The sequence below is a fragment of the Camelus bactrianus genome, chromosome 7 (assembly GCF_048773025.1).
Source record: "Camelus bactrianus isolate YW-2024 breed Bactrian camel chromosome 7, ASM4877302v1, whole genome shotgun sequence".
NCBI classification, from domain to species: Eukaryota; Metazoa; Chordata; class Mammalia; order Artiodactyla; family Camelidae; genus Camelus; species Camelus bactrianus.
In genome coordinates this window covers 18499535-18518627 of record NC_133545.1, presented here as the reverse complement: position 1 = coordinate 18518627, position 19093 = coordinate 18499535, and the positions used below count along the sequence as shown (strand labels likewise).

Here is a 19093-nt window from a genome sequence, read left to right as displayed (position 1 = left end):
TCTGATCACCAGGACCTGCCTTCAGCAAGAGTCCTGTTAAGTAGATTTGGCAAGAATCCTCCTAACCTTGTTTTCTCTTAGTAATTTTCCATCCACTGCCTCCCTCGCTCCGCTCCCTGGCTATAAATCCCCAGCTGTCTGCTGTATTTGGAGTCAAGCCCGACCTATTTCTCCACTGCGGTAGTCTTGACACCTACTGCAACAGTTCTGAGCAAACTCTTCCTTACTGTTGCACCGAGCGTCAGAACAATCTTCTCTTGACTACTCACGCAAGGCCTGGCCTGGCCCGACTTCAGAGCTATCACCGCCCTCAGCATAGCTCTCTCCCGGGGAAAACCTCTCTCGGCAGAAACTCACGCCTGCTCACGGTCCCCTACCACATCTCTAGTCCTGCTTTAGATGCACCTGCTGCCTCCCTCCTAACCTCCCACCAACTCATCCCGGTTCCTGGCTCAGGGCGGGTGAGCCCTTCTGGGACTGGATGGTGAACCAGGGGAGGGAAAGTCGGCTGCCCGTGGAGGTTCAACCTCGGCCAGCACTCAGCAGTCCAGCTGGCTCCGCGGCTGCTGGTGAGGAGCTAACCCAGTGGGGAGGGGCCCTAGGTTCCAAACTGTGTCCTGTGGGACCCTAGGGTTCTGCACAGGGGGTGGTATGGGGGCACCAACAAAAGACGGGCAACAGTAGGCGGGGACCACCCAGGGAGGGGGTAACTGGCAGGTCTCCTAGGCCAAAACATCCACAGCGAAGTGCGCCCATAAAGTCCTCTCCCAAAGAGGATGGCCACTTTCTCAGGGAGAAGGAAGTACTGCTAAAAGGTTAGTCAGGAAGTCTGCTGCCTGGGAACCCTGGAGCCTGGCCTCAGGTGAGTTACCTGTGGAAGAGGCAGGGCTGCTTCCCGAACATCACCACCACGTTGCTGCCTGCGTTCAGGTTGGTGCCTGTGATAGTCACCTGGGTGCCCCCGGACATGGGTCCCCGGCTGGGCTTCAGGTCCAAGAGAGTCAGCGTCTGTGTAGGAAAGGATCTGGCCTGAGGAGGCGTCTGGGCCGGCCAGAGGCAGCAGCCGGCTCTTGGAGCTGCCTTCTGGAATCCTTAGTCATGGCGGCCTCGCAGAGAGCAGGCGCAGTTTACCGTGTGGACAGGCGAGTGTTTGCACCTCTATACTAATAACAGTCCTAATAATAGTAGCTCCTATGTACTGACTTTGTAAGTGGCAGGCTTTATCTCTTCATCTGTATTTTAATTGCCCAACCAAGTCTACAAGGTAAGTATTATTACCCATCTTACAGGCAAGATTCAGAGATGTTAAGTAATGTTGCCAAGGTCACACAGCGAAAAAGTGGCCTGAGATCTGACTCCAGAGCTGGAGTTCTCCGATACCTCTCCTGTCTCCAGCGCAGGCTGCTTTCAAGAAGGTGAGTTGCCCGTTCCACAGGCCTCTCCAGAGAGCTGCCCAAAGCACCCAGCGGCCAGAGTAATGGGACGTGTGGGCCCCACGGAAACCCAGGAGGAGACGTGAAGAAGGGTCAGTGTGCTGAGTGAGGAGTCAGACTGGGGATGGGAGTGGAGAGGGGGGAGGACCACTGAGCTGAGGATTTGGAGTCGCAGTTTGTTCTTTCATTAGCATTTTAATGGAAAAAACTTTCCTCAGTCCCAGGTGTGAAGCCTGTATCTGCATTTAAATGAAGATTTCTCTCTCCTCTACTCCCTTAAAGAATTCTGCACCAAAGTTGAACCCACTCAGCTCCTGGGAGCGGGCAGCCCACCTCCCCTCGGAGAGGCCTCGATCGATAACATTAGGGGAGGAGAAGAGCCCCAGGGAGGCCGCAGCCTGGCGGCCTGGCACGCTGGCGCCCGGGTTCCCACACAAGGGCACACTCGAGGGCACACCGGGAAACGCACCCGGCATCAGCCCCGCGCAGGCGTGCTCGCGGGGCCCACCCACCGGGTCCCTGAGGATCCCGGGCCTGGCAGCCCCGTGGCACCCACCAAGCTGAAGAACGGCTTATCTTGGCTCTGCTACTGGCTCAACCAGAGACCCGTGCGAGGGTGGGATGAGACTGAAAGAGCCTTCGCTTCTCGGCTTTGCCTAGACCGCCTGTGTGACTCGGCACAAGTCACCGACCCTCTCCGATCAAGAGAATCAAAAAGCTGTTCTCGCCTAGGCGGTTCTCAGGTTCTCATCTCCCACAAACGGTGCCATTGCCCCACTGTCTGTAGAGGGAGAGCTTTCACACCTGGGTCCTGCTGACCTCCCCGGAGAGGAAAGGGAAACAGTGTGTTTGCACAGGGGCTAGGAGGCAAGGTGGTCCTAGACACACAGTCAAAACCAGGGACGTTAAGAAACGCAGATAGTGTGGGGGCAACGGGAAAAGGAGAACCGGCACCCTGGCAGCCTGGGAGTAGGGGTCATAGGAGGGGGAGAAGTGAGGAATCCTGCCGGCTCTGCAGTGGCACTCCTGTGTGGGGCCAGCTGGGTGCCCAGTTATTCCGGGGGTGGGGAGAGGAGGATATGGAGGCATATTTTAAAGTTGTGAGAAACTATTAATTATTCAAGGCTTGCTTCATAAGTACTTCTCAGTGGGTCTGCCTGGGAAATCACATTCTGCATTATTTGCCACCCCTTCCCTAGGCTCCCTGGATGGAGGCGGAGGGGAAGGAAAATCGTTCCCTCCACAGAGATCCCTAGGGACAGAACTGATGACAAGACCAAGAGTGCTGATCTAGGTCTACTGGCATTGGCGTCTGGGTTTTGGGTCAGAAACTCACACATCAGTGTCTGGCCTGATTTGTGGAGGGAAACTGAGGCAGAACCAAACCTGCCCCAACCTCGGCACCGGGAGGGGCTCCCCAGCATCCCAGGCCCTGAGAGGCACCCCTGAAAAGGGGCTGCCCAATATGCCCGAGTCCCCAGAGGAGCCAGGGACTTCTGCGGGGACCCCGAGAGTTTCACTTGCAAGCAGGCCAGCAGAGCGGGGAGGCAGTGCAGGCTCTGAGGTTCTGGGGGGAGGGGGTGGTGAGAGAGAGGCTTTCTGTCCTTCCTGCCTCCTCTGCCCCTCATTCCTGCACTGAACCTCTAGGAGTTCTGTTAGGTGAGGGGGGCTCAATGACCAGGCCCTTCAATACAAACTGGGGTCTGAGCAGGAGACTGGGGTCCCTGGCACCATTCCTCCTCCTTGAAAGTCTTCCCAAGTGGACATGGATCACCAGGACAGTCCCTCAAATAGAAAAGTGACACAAGTCTGGGTCCCAAGGACCCATCAGACCAAAGCATTTTTCCCTTGTGGGGACAACTCGCATCTTTCCTGCCCGTCCGCTCCAGTCTCTCCTCCTCCTTCTCTCTTCTCCCTTCTGCTCCCGTCTTCTGGTGTCCTTCCACGGCACACCTTGTGCCAGGAACAGCCTCCTGCCACTCAGAATCCATATGGAAAAGTGTATTCTGTCTTAAACAGATCCTGCCTTTCCTTCTGGCTCCTTCCATGAAGCCTTCCGTTAATACCCTACATCCAACCACATTCTGCTCCCGGGTAGACACAGTCATGCAGGCTAGACTGCCCTTCCCTGAGAGCAGAAAGGGCTTTCGAGTGTCTACCACGCAGATGCGCTGTGAGAAGTCAACCCCAGGCACGTGGTCTCTGCTCAGCAGACACTGTTACTCCTGGGCAGCCCAGGCTGCAGCTGAATTGGCCGGGGAGCTTTGTGCACCACCTGTAGAGTGGGATTTAGCTTTTGGTGGGGGGTGGTTTGGGGACAGAGCATCTTGTTTAAAGCCCCCCAGGAGATCCCAGTGGGTAAGGAGGTTCAGAAGTGCCCCCACACTGCAGGGGCTGGCAAAGAAATAACCTGGGCTTTATCTCCAAAGACTTACTGGTCTGACAGAGGAGCAGGGGCACCAGGAGGCAACACAGAGTGCCACTGGGGGCAGACACCATGGGATCCCAAGGAGCATGAGCGGGGCCACCACGGCGCTGTGGGAGGTGGGGACAGGGAAGGCTGAGGAGTGGGTCATGAGCTGGGTGGGGAAGAATGAGGAGGGGAGGGCTTGGGGCAACCTGGGGAAAGAGCTAGAGAGGGGAAGGGAGTCAGGCCACTCGAAGGCTTGAGAAAGGACTCGGGGAGCAGGGCGGGCCAGACCGAGGAACTTGGATAAGGTCTAGAGGCCGTGGGCGTCCTGGGCTCTTCCTGAGCTGGGGGCTGACATGATGAAAGTCGTATCCCACGGTGTGTCTGGATTCGAACAGGTTCAGACCAAAGGCATGGGTTTCAGGAGGCCACTACAGTAGCAATGGGGACAGGAAAGCTAAGCTTCCAGGACATGGTGATGGAGGGACTGACATCAGGAATTAGGAAAAGCCAAGTCACAGCCCACCAAGATTGTGGGCCCAGGTGACAGGCCACTGACAGAAATGCTCAAGGAAGGGGGATGCACTGTTTGCGGGAGCTGCCAGCTTGGCTGGATCATGGGAGGCGATGGCCAGACCTCCAGGGGCAGTGGCCTTTGAGTTGGTGGCAAAGGTGAGAAACCTGGCTGGAGACAAGCAGAGACAGCGGAGACCCAAAGGGAACAGAACATTAGTTTAATGAGGTAGCGGCTGTTCCCAGCGCCATCCGCCTGTCACCGCTGGGAGACCACAGGATAAAACTGTTGCAGGCGGTTGACTGGCCAAGGAAGGCCAGCGCTTGCTTTGGCCACGCAGCGGTGTCCTCCCTGCCATCACAGCTGCCAGGCACTTTCAGAGCCAGATTCCACGCCCGGTGTGAGCGCACCATGCCACGCCTCTCAAACCCTTGGGGAGCCTGTCCCTGCTTCTCCGTCTCAGTCTCTCTCCCCCCTCTTATTGTCTCAACTGCTGGAATAACAATGTATACGGAAATAGATATAAACATATAGAGATAAATATATAATATACAATAAACTCTATGCAGAATATCTACACTTAACACTAATTGTCTTAAGGTGTATTGGGTTTAACTTGGAAATTCTCTCAAACCCTTTCAGAAGAAGGTAGGGTACAAATCCTAACCAAATAGGTAAAACTACACATCCACTAAATCCAAGACATGAGTGTGTTTTTCTGTGTGAGCTCCTGTGTGTTCGGCGACAGCCAGCTGTGTTTACAAGGTCGGGGGTTTTCCAAGAGCAGAGCGGGAGGAGCCGAGAGGTCAGGACCCAGGCAGGAAGGGGCACATTCTGATGTGCGTTCCTCTGAGGTTCACCCCACCACGGCCACGTCGCGTGCCACTCCTCCATCTTCCCTTCCAGACTGTGGGCCTCCTGAGGGAGGGGCTCAGTGGGGTCTGATTCATCACCATAACACCTGCATCCAGGCCCATCAAATTATATTATAAAATTCAACCAATGAAGCAAGTATTTATCAAATAAGCTAGTGAGAGGTAGTCCACGGTGACACGTGGTTATTGGTTGAAGGGAGAAGGGAGAAAAAAGGGGAGGCAGGCAGATGAAAGAAGAGGGAGGAAGAGAAGAAGGAAAGAAGGAAAAATGAGCTCCCGTGACATATTCCAGGGCATTTGATGTCCAGGCATAAAATCCATCACTTCAGGCTTCCAGCTTCCAAAAACAGCCCAGAATCATGAGGAGATGGTCCCATCACATCTGTCATTAACCTCAGACGTTAACTGGATGGTAAAACATTTTTGGAAATGAGGTGGTGTGTGTGGCAGGGGACGTGCTCATGTCTCCAGCATCCCTGTGTCACAAGGTGGAGAGGTTCTGAAATCCTCTGTCCGCAGAACCCCTCCCCAGGGGCTGCTGGGAGCCAGCCAGGCATCCTTTGCTGGGGGCCAGTGAGGGTCCAGGCTGGAGGGAAAGTGAGGGTAGGGGTGAGATCTGCAGAGAGGCAAGGGATGGGGAGGGAGGTGTGGTGAAGGGTGTTGGGGTGGGAGGGGGTGGGCAGAGGAAGGGGGAGTGTGGGTGCAGATGAGATATGGGTAAACTGGTGGGGTTAAGGGGGTCATGGATAGGATGATGTTGACTGGGGAAGGTGGTATCTAAATGGTGGGGTGCCAGTGCACAGGGAAAGAGCAGGGCACAGTTGTCATGGTGGCATCATAGAAACCATAAAGGCAGTGATCCTAGAAGTGATAACTCTATTTTATCTAATTTTCACAACAACACCGTGGGTAGACGCTACTACCATCATCCTCATTTTACAAATGGAGACGCTGAGGCACAGAAAGGGTAACAACTTGCCCAAGTTCACCCAGTTAATAAGTGGCAGAGCCAGGGCTCACATCCCAGGAGTCCCAAAGCACAGCCCACACGCCCACCCACCGTGTCACACTGACACTCAGCCAGAAGGGGACACTGGGGCCCAAGAGTCAAAGCAACTTCCCTGGAGCCACAGCCCAGGCACAGCACAGTCAGGATTTGCATCCAGGGCTTCCAGACGTCCAAGGCTGTGCTCTCAAGACGGGGCTCCCTTGACCTTGGCCTGGGCTTGTCCACAGAAGTCTAGAAGGGCCCAGCTATCATGGTAAAGAGGTCTGTGCCCTGCACGTGGCCAGGACTCACCATGAAGTAATAGAGCTGCGAGGACCGGGCCATGAACTCGGGCCGACACACGGCCACGCAGATCTCCACGAAGCCGGCGTGCTGGCTGGGCTTGGCCTCCCCCATCTCACACACGATCCTGCAGAGAGGAGAGGACAGACCCTATGGGTCACAGGAGGGTCACAGGCCTCCCTGCAGTGACCCTGGGGCCCCACACCTACCCCAGCCTCCTTCTCTGCAGAACAATCTCAAGGATGGGCAGGGGAGGAGGAGGTGAAAGTTACTCCATTTCTCAGTGTGAGGGCTCCTCCCTGGTTCTCAGGATATGAGACCTATGGGGTCTCCTTGAAGGCCCTCCATAACAGGGGGTGCCTCTGGGAGGGCCTGTATGTTCTGACCCTGGACACTCAGTCCCTAATTCATAAACTGTACACTCAGCTGTGAATTAGAGTGCAGGGAATGCTTCAGCCAAACAGCTTAGGGAATACAGTTGGCAGGGCGCAGAGAGGTAAAGTGACTTACCCAAGGGTACACAGCCATCAGATAGGGACCTTGGAGCAAACCTAAGGGTTCAGGCCCTCACCTAGGAGCTCTTTGCTCCCAAGGAATGGACTGCCTCAGGAAGGGCTTCCTGCCCCCAGCCCAGCTGGGGGCCTGGCAGGGGAGGAGGCAGATATCCACGCTGGGGCGAAGGGGAGGGTTGTAAATGTTTCCCTTTTAAAACATTTTTATTGTTTCACTTAAAAAATTTGTTCATGTCCTTTGAAAATGAGACAGTACCGAAGTGTGACAGTAAAGAGTAAATGTCCCTTTCTTCACTCCTAATCTCTCTCAAATGTTTGATGTATAAATCCTTGCAGATCTCTCTCTAGACCTATGCAAATATATTATATATATAAAACATATATTTATAATATGTACAAATATACTACATATACAAAATCTCCACTTTACAAGTGAAGAAACAGGCACAAAAAAGTTAGGCAACTTGCCCAAATATATATATTTGCACATATACACACACGGTGTATATATTTATGTCTCATACTATGGACACACATAAACATAAATGTTATATATAACATTTATGCACATACAATTATATACAAACATATATACGCACAGAAACATACACGTGACTCAAAAAATAAAATGGAACTTAACCACCCATTGTTCCTACATTTCCAAATTGCCTTCCAGAAAGGTCGTCCCAATGTACCCTCCCAATGGGAATGTATGAACGTGCTGTTTCTTAATGCCTCTCATCTGCACTGGGCATTAACTTTTAAAATTTGTTCCCCATAACTTTGATTTGCATTTCGCTGGTTACTACTGATGCTAAACATTTTTTTTATGTATGACTTTGGTTCTTTGTCTGCCTTGTGAACTGCACATTGATGCTCTTTGCTCATTTTGTGATGTCTGTCTTTTATCTGTAGAACCCTTTATCAATGTTAAGAAAAAGCACACTGTAAAAAGGCAGAACCATATTTTCAGTTTCTCATTCATATTTTCACTTTACATACAATTTTTGTTGCACAAGTTTTAAGTCTTACGGACTTACATCTCCTAATCTTTTCCTTTATAATTTTTTCTTTTGCAGTTATACCTAGATCACCATCTCTTTCTTGAAATCAAATAAATTCTCACCTGCATTTTCTTCTAATCCTTTCACAGTTTCATTTTTTCCCCTTAATTCTTTAATCCATCTGGAATTTATTTTGGTGTATAATGTGAAGTAAGGGTCTGATACGGTGCTTTTCCCAGGGAGTGAAATTGTACCGCTTACTGAATGAGCTTTTCTTTCCTCGCTGATTTGAAATGTCACCTTTATCACATATTAAATTTTCCTGTATCAGGATTCTTTTTCTGGGTGTTCTTATTCCACTGATCAAACTAGTACCACAATATTTCAATCATGTGGCTTTCTAATATTTTTTCTATCTGGCTATGCAAGTCCAGAGCAGGGCATTTTAAAGTTCTCCAAATCACAATATATCAGTAGCAGCCTGCTCTGGCTTTGCTCTAGGAAGGACTCAGAAAGTTGAAGGAGCCACAGAAGGATCTTTAGGTAAATAAGTGATGCTGGACCAGGATACGTCCTACCAAGCCTGAAGCTGTCAGTCATCTGATCTACTATGAGTACCTTAGGAAGATCTGGATGGAAATCAGGAAAAATTGACAATGGCAGGACTGATGGTTCCAGAATCATGAAATTCAGGCAAGACGTAGCCAGCACAAGTGTAAACTGCACTCACCTACCTACACGAGACCTTGCAAAGAGTCAATAAGTTATGCACACAGGGACAAGTGGCAAGGTTTCACTCTGGGAGGGGCAGCAGAGAGGCACACGGTATCGATTCTCTCGTGCCGGTGAACATTTTATGCTTGTGTTTGCTGGGCTGGAAAATTGTATTTACTTATTTATAAGGCGATACATGACTTGCAAACCTCCCCTGCCAGGTAGGTTAGAGGTCAAGGTCACTTGTTGAGTGGCCCTCTCAGTGGACCAGCAGACTTGTCAGGGACAAAAACAATCTGAGTCCTCACAGGCCTGAGAGTGGGTGTGGAGGTTCATTTTCAGTCTCCATGGAGAGTGGCACAGGGTCAGCTTCTTTTGTAATAGGGGGAGGACATGAGTAGAGAGTTAGGGACAGTGGAGGGAGTTGGGGTCAGGGACTGAACTCACACTTCTGCAGATTTTAATTTTGCTTCGTCTCATTCCTATACACCTCACATCCCAAGAAGGTAACAATCACTTTCCCCTTCTCTCCCAGCCATCTCCGCTTCCCCATTCTGCACCTCCCCAGATACAGCAGCTGGCTAGTGCAGCGCTGGGGAATTGTGGCATCCCACCACACTCTAGAACATTAGGAGCATTCTCCTTTTCTGTCCACCAGCTTTAAGACCGTCTGTTGTTGATCCGGGAAGAAAAGTCAGTATCAGTCATCTATTTTTATGGACCTGCACCTCCCCATGTCTCAGATGGCTTCCACTTACTGTTCCGCAGGGATGTAGCCATCCACCAAAGGGCTGCACTCCACGCCGGCCACCTTGACATGGGAGGCAATGTCCCGGAATTCCAGGCCCAAGTTCTCCCCTCGGATGGTGACCTTGGTGCCCCCTTCCCGGGGGCCTGTCACTGGGATTATCTGGAAGGAGGAAGCCCAGTAATCAGACACAAGATATAGTCATCACCCACCTGCTGATGGGGCAAGGAGAGGCTGTTGGCTCGTCCCTCTCTCCACCTCATTCCCTGAGTTGAGTCCAAGTCCACAAGGGCACCCAGGTCTGGGACTGTCAATGGACAGGAGCTTCTGGTAGAATAGTCTGTGATTGTGTGTGGTTTTAGGAGCAAGGTTCAAAGTCCCTTGCTCCTTTTCCCATTTCACAGAAGAAGAGATAGAATGTGATCTACAATGCTACTGGGTGATTCATAGAAAACTGGGATTAAAGCCTGCCAGCGTTTGCTTGTGTTGGTTCCACTCTCAAAGAAAATGAACAAGGCTCCTCTCCACCTACAGCCCTCCAGAGGATGGCGTCCATCCGTCGTTCAAGATCCTTGTCAAAAGTCACTTCCCCATCACCAGATGTTCTCTCCGTCTCTCTCCACTGAAATTCCTGGACGCCTTCTTTGTGTTCTTTTCACGGTAACATTTGTGTCTGATTCCCCATCCTGCCACCCTGACCCCTCCTCTTCTGGAACTGAGTCTCTGAGAGCAGGGATGGTGGTGTTTCACTTCTCCGTGTGGACTTTTCAGCGACAGCATCGTGTTTATTTCTTGAGTTATAATGGTATTGAAAACCCCAGCTATCTCAAGCATCTGCCTGGAGTTAGAAAGAGCATTTGTCACAGCCCCTCTGCCTTCATTGTTTGGCTTGGTTTCTAAGGAGATGGGTTTAATTTAGACTTTACCCTCATACACTTGGCCAGAACGCCTGGCTTTCCCTCCTAAGACGTCATTGCTGATGTTACAAACTCATGATTGGAATGTTAGGATTCAACCACTTTGAATCCTGCTTTGAGGTGGGGGCTCCATACAGTTCACAGCATCTAATTATAACCTCCTACAGTAGTGACCTTGGTGGCACATGACATTCTGTGCCAGTCTCCCCTGGCATTTGACAGACCAGAGGACGGCCCATCTCCTATTCCTGGTGCCTCTGAACACCAGCCCCTGGATCTTGGCCAGTGTCAATGGCATCACAATCGGAGAAGCCAGATAGGTCAGCTCTTAATATTTTCTACTCTCACCACCCCCCCACGAAGGGTTACACCTGGGGCTTCTATCCTTGGGGGAGGGTGAAGGATGGGGGAGGGGTGACAGCTTTGCCTGGGAGGCTGTTCACCTACAAAAGTCAAGATACCTCCTGCTTCTCATACTTGCAGGCATGCGTGTCTGTGAGTGAGCGTGCGTGAGTGTGAGGGTTTGCACATGCAGGTTCCCACAGCAGTGAAAAAACAGATTCTTTGGAGACACAGGCCCATTTCTGTGTGAGGGAGGCGGACAGACAGAGGGGGAGCGGGTGGGGGGAGTCCCTGCTCTTCCCAGATGCCTGCCCAGCCAGTCCCCGAAGTGCCGCTGGCACCTGGCAGCAGCATCTGCATGATATTCCAGCCGTGGCTTGTCGTCCTGAAAGAGGAGTTTTATCTCTGGCCCAGTCCTTGGTTCCCCAGGTCCCCTGGAGGGCCGATGCCAGTATGGAGCCAGTAAATAGCCTCCGTTGCAGGGAGATTTGTTTAATTTGCCAATCTCCTCCCTGTGATTTTCTTGGTCTCAGGCCAAGAAGAAAGCAAGTCCTACTGTTTTTGCCAGACACACCATTAGCAGTCCTGCGTGGCAGCCCCCGGGGATGGCTTCTTGCTACGGGCTCTGAGGGTGGGGGGCGACAGGAAAGGAGGGAAGGGGGCTCCACCCAGGTGCGGGGCCGAGGCACCCACCTGCCTTCCTTCTCCGGATAATTCTGTAGGTGAAATGCACAAGTACCTTTCCCCAGTTTGAGAATCACAGTTGAGATTCCTGCCCATGCAGGAGACTGAAGTCAGGGCCAAATGAGGCTCCCAGTGTCTGGAAAACCAGGAACAGGGAGGGCAAAGGGGTCACACCGGGGCACATCTAGAGAGCCGAGCCCAAGAGGCTGCTTCGCTGGAGGGAGCTTTTCGCTCACAAGTCAAGGGCTCCTTCCTGCTCATACACATCCCTGGTGTGTGTGCATCAATCGTGAGGGGAGGTGCGGGGGAACACAGGGCTGCTTTGCCTCCGTGGTGGCAGAGAACAGAGACCATCAATCAGGAATCAAGAGACCTGGCCTTCAGGGCCCATTTGATTTACACTTTGGTTAGAGAAAATCTGAGCTGTGGTCTTTTATGTGGGGAAGGGTTATAATCCTGGCCGTGGCGGGCATCGTGGGTGGAACTGTCTCCCTCTAACCTCATACGTTAAAGCTGTAAACCCTAGAACCTCAGAACTGTGATCTTTGGAGAAAGGGTCTGTCTAGAGATAATCAAGTCAAAATGAGGTCATTCAGGTGGGTCCTAATCCAAGGTGGCTGGTGTCCTCAGAGAAAGGGGAGATTCGGACAGAGACACATGTGGCAGGAAGAGGACGTGAAGAGACACAGAGGAAGGAAGGAAGAAGATAGCTACCGACAAGCCAAGGAGAGTGGCCTGGAACAGACCCTTCCCTCCCTGCCCTTGGAAGGAACCAACCCTGTGACACCTTGCTTTCTACTTCTAGCCTCTGGAACGAGAGACAAGACATTTCTGCTGTTTCAGGCCCCGGTCTGGGGCCCTTCATTCCTGGGACAGGGTTGTTGTGAGGCCAGATGAAGGGAGGGCTGTGGGGGTATCGCACAGACTCTGAAGCCCCACACAACTGTTCGGCCTCTAACCGTGCCCACCATTGTTAGGGCACCAGACGCAGGAGTTCGTGAAACCGCGCAGAGCTGGACGCCGTCTCCCCTCACTGTGTGCGGGCAGACTGAGCTTCCTTCTCCTCTTCTTTCCTCTGCCCCCCCACCCCCCAGCCATGATTACCATCAGCATCAACCACGGCAAAGAGGCGCTGAGCCCCCACCATGTGAGAAGTGCTGAGCTGCAGGTGCAGACGTGTCAGACAGCGTCCTGCTGCTGAGACGTGCACGTCTCTCCCTTATTTTACGAGAGGAGCAAGGGGCTCCAGCCACAGTGGGGGCTCCCTAAGGGGAGGCTTTCTGCCAGGAGTGCGAAGTGGGGAGACGAAGACACCAGGGCAGCGATGGGCTTAGACGTGTGGTTTAGCAACGATTTTAACCATGTTGATGATGACCTTGAGGAGGAAGAGAATGGTGAGATGCCCTCGGGCTGGGCATGCAGCCAAGCATTTTGTATGTATTCATTCATACACTCCCTGTGCCTCCCCTGTGAGGTGAATGCTCAGACCCATTGTACAAGTGAGGAGGCTGAGGCTGGAGACAGCGATGACTTAGCCCCAGGGGACCCAATAGTTAGTTAGGATTCGCAAATGGAGGGGGATTAAAATGCTGTTCTCTGTGACCCCAATATTTGCATGTTTAGTTCTGCCCCACCCTATCACTGCTCTTTGCTCCTGGGTCCCCTCTGTCCTCCCTAACTGGGCTCCGGGTCTGTTTCTGCCATCTCACAGCTCAGGTCTTGCTTTGTGTGGGTCCTGAGGCCTCTCCATTTCCACCTGCTTCCCACCTCCAGGGCCGGGCTCTGCGCCCTTGCCCCCCACGCAGCCTCCCCCATGGGCTGTCTGCTTAATGAGGCTGCCGCTGACGAAGCTTTATGGCCTTGTCACGGAGACTTGGAGACCAAGAAGGGGGGTGTCGAAGACTTTGAGTCCTTTCCGACACAGCTCACATAGAGACTCCAGCAGGATAGTTGAGCTCTCTCTGCTTTGGACCTCCTTTGATAAGGGAAGGGTCTCTGAACCAAGCCTACAGCTTCTGTGCATTTGCAAGAAAACAAGGATGCCCGCAACCAGCCAGGGAACCTGGTGATCACTGGGGTGACGGATACCATGCCAGGCATGGCTTTGGGGACCCAGCCAATGGCAGGGCAGGGCTCAGCAGCCCGGAGCGGGCCCAGCGGACCATGGCTCACCTCTGTGATGCGGGGGTTTGTGCACTTGCTGTTGGCGCCCGACAGCTCCAGCCACTGGGTCTCGTGGACGGGGCAGTGCTGCCGCAGCGTGCACTGGCCCTGGCCCTGGCACCAGCCGCACTCGAAGTCTGGGTCCGCCTTGAGGCACAGCCCGCAGCTCTCGCGCATGGCGCCGCACTTATAGAGGTGAACTGCGGGCAGAGGGCAAGTGGTACTTGGGGGTGTGTGCAGGGGGCTGGGAGGGGCCCGGGAGGTGGACCAGGAGTGCAGTCCCAGCCTCAGATGATGGGACACAGGGCAGCTGTGTCCTCTCAGCCCTTTGGATACAGAGAAGGCCTGAGCAGGGGAACATGGCTGGGAGGTGGAGTCCCCCCCAGTCTCAGGGGCCCTTCTTCCAGCCAGTCCTGCTCACCCACCCATGCTGAGCAGCCACAGTGGTGGGGATGCTGGAGGGCGGGCTTGGCAGGGGCTGGGGACAAATGGCACTGCCCATGAAGGCGAGCTGCTCCCTCCACCTGCTCCCCTACCTCCCCCGGCCCTTCTTCTGCACCTTTATTCTGAGCTGGGTTGTCGATGTTGAAGTGCCCGTTCCATACGACTGTCAGCTCCACTGGGAGGTTGTTGATCTCCATGCCTTCGTAGGAATACTGCAGCAGGTCCGGGAGGAAAGGAGAAAGCTGGTCACAAAGGGTTCTAGGGAGGGCCCAGTGTTCGGCCTGGTGCCCACAAGAGCACGGGGTGCCAAGGACAGGCCAAGGCTGTGTGTGTGCGTGTGTGCGTATGTGGGTACGGGTAAGCACGTAGGCACAGGCAGGGTGGGGAAGCACACCGCAAGGGGCCCAGAAGCTAAGGGGGGAGGGCCAGGCCTGAGTGGGACGCCCATCTGGAATGCGGGTTCACAGGGTAGATCTGAGCAACTGGCTTGGCCACCTTCTCTGGAGGCCTGTTCCCACCAGTTGGCTTTCCCCCGGAGGTTTAACTGAGGGAGGTGCCTGCTTCCTCCCCGGCTGCCCAGGGGAACTCTGGCCTTTAGGGCCTTACCAGGCCCTTGAGTTGATTTGGGAACTTTAATTTCTAGGAAATGTTTGGGGGAGATGGGTGCTTTACCAGAGACCTGATCAGTTCCCAAGCAGGGATAGTGATCACAGAGGGTAAGAAATGAAGGGGCTGCCCTCTTCAGGGGATGAGGGGCTCAGGGTTACCAGCGAAGAGGACTGGGTGGAAGCTCAGAGGTGAGGTGGGAAACCCTGAGGCTCACACCTAGGAATCTGGGTCGAGGCTCCAGAGGCTCCAAGACGGAGCCCGGGCCCAGCTCTGCAGCTGCCCTCTGGGTGCTGCTTCCCTGCCCAGCTCTCCTCGGAGTCTGATGTCCCACCCGGCTTGGTCCAGGCCTTGGGAATGTGGTGCCAAGGAGTGAGGAGGAGGGGAGGGGGGAGGTATGCTCAGGGGTGCCAGTGGAGGAGCAGTCCCTGGCATGCCAGCCTCCATCTGCCTTCTGACAGCAGACACTTCCCATCCCCAGAGAAGGAGGGTAGGCGGCAGGAACTCCCAGCCTGTCTTGGGCAGCATTTCCAATCTCTACCTGGTGATTTCTCATTATTCCACTGGATTCTGCCCACCATAGGGGGTGGGATGGAGGGTCAGAGCTGAGACAGGTTTTCTGCAGAGGAGAGGCTGAGGGCAGGCAATTTGTTAGAAAAGGTCAGTCCAGGGGACCTGGTCTGAAGTTGTGTTTGTAGAGCCAGAGGGCTCTTTTAACTTGGTGATTAGGTTTGGTGGTGCGGGGCCATGGGGATGTTCATGGATGTTGGGTAGGCAGCTGATGCTCCCTCCTTCACTGAGAGGAGGACAGTGCAGAACCGGGGGCGTGCATCAGCTGGGGAGGGTCTCAGGCATCTGCAGAGGCTTCTAAAGGAGCTGTTACCATCCTCATCTGGGAAATTGCCCTATAACGCTGAGTTATAGAATGTGCTCCATGGTGAATATGCTGAGACGCCGTCTTCATACAGAAACATAAGTAGGACGTGCGTCCAGCCTGCTTCAGGCTCTGCCCTAGTGCTCCAAAAGTTTTCACTAACTCCTTGGTGAAGATGCCAGGCCAGGAAGCCACACTGGGTGTTTCCCTCACAATGGCGGTGGTTTGCACTGCACCATCCACACTCTCATATAATCTCCCTTGAGACCTATGACACCTGGGCCAGGGCCAGGGCCAGGGTCTAGGCTCAGCCACAGAAGAAAGTGAAGCTCCCCACCCACTGCAGGAACAACAGGGAAGAATTTTTTTGGATCATCCTGTAACTCAGCTGGTGACTCAAGCTTTTCACCATGTAGCCCAGTAACCAACTGCCCAGAGACCAAATTTTTTGCCTCTGGGTGGGTCACTGCAAGTTGTCCTGAGTTTTCTCAAAAAGCCTCTTCTGCTCTAGACTGGCGGTTCTCAGGGTGGCCTATGGGCCACCTTCAGCAGAATCGTGGTTGGGGGGAGGTGAGGTCTTCTAAATGCAGATTCCAGGGCCCCACCAGACCTGCTGAATCGGCATCTCGCGAGACAGGAGTATTTCCAAGGAGGTACTCTAGTGAGTCTGGTGCCGCTAAAGTTAGAGAATCAGTGCTCCTGGCCATCGGCTAGCAGCAGGGAGACAGAGGACTGCCAAGGGGGAAGCATGTAGGAGCAAAAGGAGGGCGGGTGGAGGGGGAGAACACTTTCCAGACGCCCCCTCCCCGTTTCCTCCCCTAGTGAAGCTCCGCTGCCCATCTTCTCACCCCCCTTCTCCAGGGCCCCGTGAGGCACAGGCGGTGACGAGGGCTGGTGTCAGGCTGCTCCAGCCTCTGGGAGGGATGCTGGTGGTGCCTAACTCACCACTGGAGCCAGGCTCCTGCTTCTCTGGGTCTGGCCAGGACCCAAAGTGGAAGCAACAGGTGGTGCCCAGGGGTGTGCTGGCCAAAGATCAGTAGAATCATCAGGCCTCTCACAGTAACAACCTGAAATCCCCCAGAGAACAAGGCAAGAACTACTGCCTGTGTACGCATCTCGGTGTCTGCATGCACGAATGTGTCTGCATGGTGACTCCAGGAGAGGTCTGTGCACACATCCGTGTTACCTACTCGTTCAGACATGCATGTGCACATGAGCACACACGGGCACACACATGTGCTGCCATGAAGTGGCTCCACAGTACAGGCTATGTGAACGTGGGCAGACGATCTGAGTCTCAGACTCCCCAAGTGTAAAGTGGGAATCACACACAGTGCAAACCTCGTGTGGCTGTTGGGAGGGCTGAAGATAACCATCCGATGCTCTGAGCACAGTGCCTGTCGCAGAGAATGAGCACCCAAATATTACTGTGTAATTTAATCTCTGTGTATACACTTGGGGATGCTGTGCAAAAACATACTTGTGTTCCCTGTGTTTACGTTTATGTGGAATAATAATAGCAGCCCTTACTGAGTGTTTATGCGCCAGACACGCGTACATATGGAGATGTACGCAGACGAGAACACTTATGTGCTCAGATGTGCATGTGTGTTTGTGTGCACGTGTTTCCTTTTTGAAGAAAATTGAAAATAAAAAAGGCTTCCGGATCAAATATGCTGGGCATTGCTTCCTTTTTCTCCCCACCCCATTCCTGAGATCTTGATTCTGTAATATTACAGAAATCATTAATCCTGTGTGCTCCCCCCGAACCCCTTGGTCTCTAGAGAACTCACCCTCCTGCCTGGAGATGTCCCCCCTCCTCCCCCCGCCATGACCTGCATCCAGCAGGGGGAGGGGCAGACAGCTGGGGAGCCAGGACCACTGGCTCCCATCTCCCAGACTCCCCACCTCCACTCCACTTAGCATTTATATAGCTCTCTGTAATCAGTGGGCAGTTAATCTGCACAAAGCCCAGAGCTGAGGAAAGAGTGTTTCAGGCTCCCAGGGGCCAGGGGGTTAAGTGTCTCAATCAAGCTCTGGCACACCACGGCCCAGCTTGTGGATGGCGCTGCTCATCACCTGGGGAGAGTGTAAGCCTCAGCTTCTCTACCTCCAAAAGCAAAGAGAAAACTTCTGTATAACTTAGGCATTCTTCCCTCCAACCATCCTCTTGTCTGAGATACTCTGCTGGAAAATTCTATCGTTCTATTCTCAAGGTAAGATGCCCATCTCCAGGACCCTGCAGGGCTCAGCTGTGCTCCAGTAAAGCAGGAAGGGGAAAAGTGGCCCCTGTTGGTCTCCCCAGCCTTGTTTTGCATGTGGTAAACTGGGACACCCCGAGAAACCATGAGGCCACGTGGGTCGTGGAAGCTGGGCCCAGAGCCCCAGGGCCCGGTGTGGCCCACTTCCTCACGCCATTGCCGGTGAGGGAGAGGCGGGCACCGGGCACTATTATTAGCAGCACTTGACATTTCCTGGAGCCTTGGTCTAAAGGAGGCCACGCACACCCCCCGTGGCTCCCTCCTCCAACTGCCGCCTGTGAGCTGCCCTGTTCTCCTTCTATAGGCCCCCGAGGGCGGCAGTGATTGGCCGATGGCCTGACCCCAAACAGTGGGCTGGAAGTGACCTGCCTGCCCATGCAGCCCTGTGTTGTGCCCGTGCAGAATATTCCTGTGTCTCTCTTTTCCTTCTCTGCCCTCCCCTGAGAACTCGTGGTCACCCACCTCCCTCTGCTGTCATAAACCAGGGAGGGGGCTTTCTCTATTAGATCCTTCCCCTCCCCTCCCCTCATTCCAGAGAGCTCATTTAGGAAATGAAACAACAGTAACTCTTCCTCCACAATCCTCTCTGAGGTAGATCAGACCCTGCTCCCGGGAATAACACCAAGGCTGGGGTATGAACTGCTCAGTTGCTGTTTCTGGCCTAACCTTTCATGAGGGGACATGTTACGAAGCTGGGTTCAAGTTCTGAATTTGCTGCTCACTTGCTGTGGGACCTGGGGCTGGTCACTTGCCCTCTCTGGGCTTCTGAGACGCCTCCCCACCTCTGTCACAGGATCAAGCAAATACTCTCAGGTCTGTTCCTGCCCTGATGGTGTGTTATTTTCCGTAATTACAGTAAGGGAGGCTTGCCCCTGACCATGAGCCCAGCATTTTTTTAAGGAAGTCACTTGACACAGCAAGCGGCACCCTGGCCGAGAGAGCATTAAAATGGGACCCCCCTGAGCCCCTGAAAAGACAGGCTCCTGGGAAGTCAGGGTGAGCCCTCCTCAACTGTGTGATTCCAGAGGGCCCCGGTAGGCAGGGGGGGCCTCCTAGAATCCGCTCTTGGTGGGGCACACCTCCTGTTGCCTCAGTTTCTAAGACTTTAAAATGGTAGAGACAAACTTTCCCATCACTGTCCTTACTCGGGTGTTGAAGTGAAAAGGCAGGCGGAGTCGGCTGAGGGGCTGAGCTGCTTAGGAAGCAGCGCCCTAGGGGCATTGACTGGGGTCCACGGAGGGGACGGAGGCCTGGGCAGGGGGTGCCTAGTCCGGGGGGCAGAGCTCAGTACAGCCCTCCCC

At 53.7% G+C, this 19093-nt stretch overlaps 1 protein-coding gene across 3 annotated transcripts in view; it reads right to left on the bottom strand.

Moving 5' to 3' along the window:
* Positions 1 to 19093, bottom strand: part of PLXNA4 (plexin A4) — a 561131-nt gene that overhangs the window by 54347 nt on the left and 487691 nt on the right. For all 3 annotated transcript variants that reach the window (XM_045511048.2, XM_045511049.2, XM_010947522.3), the window contains 5 exons: positions 14167 to 14263; positions 13617 to 13807; positions 9512 to 9663; positions 6533 to 6650; positions 872 to 1008 (listed from right to left, as the gene is read on the bottom strand). In XM_045511048.2, coding sequence (XP_045367004.2) covers positions 872 to 1008; positions 6533 to 6650; positions 9512 to 9663; positions 13617 to 13807; positions 14167 to 14263 — 695 coding nt within the window. The remainder of the gene's footprint in view (positions 1 to 871; positions 1009 to 6532; positions 6651 to 9511; positions 9664 to 13616; positions 13808 to 14166; positions 14264 to 19093) is intronic.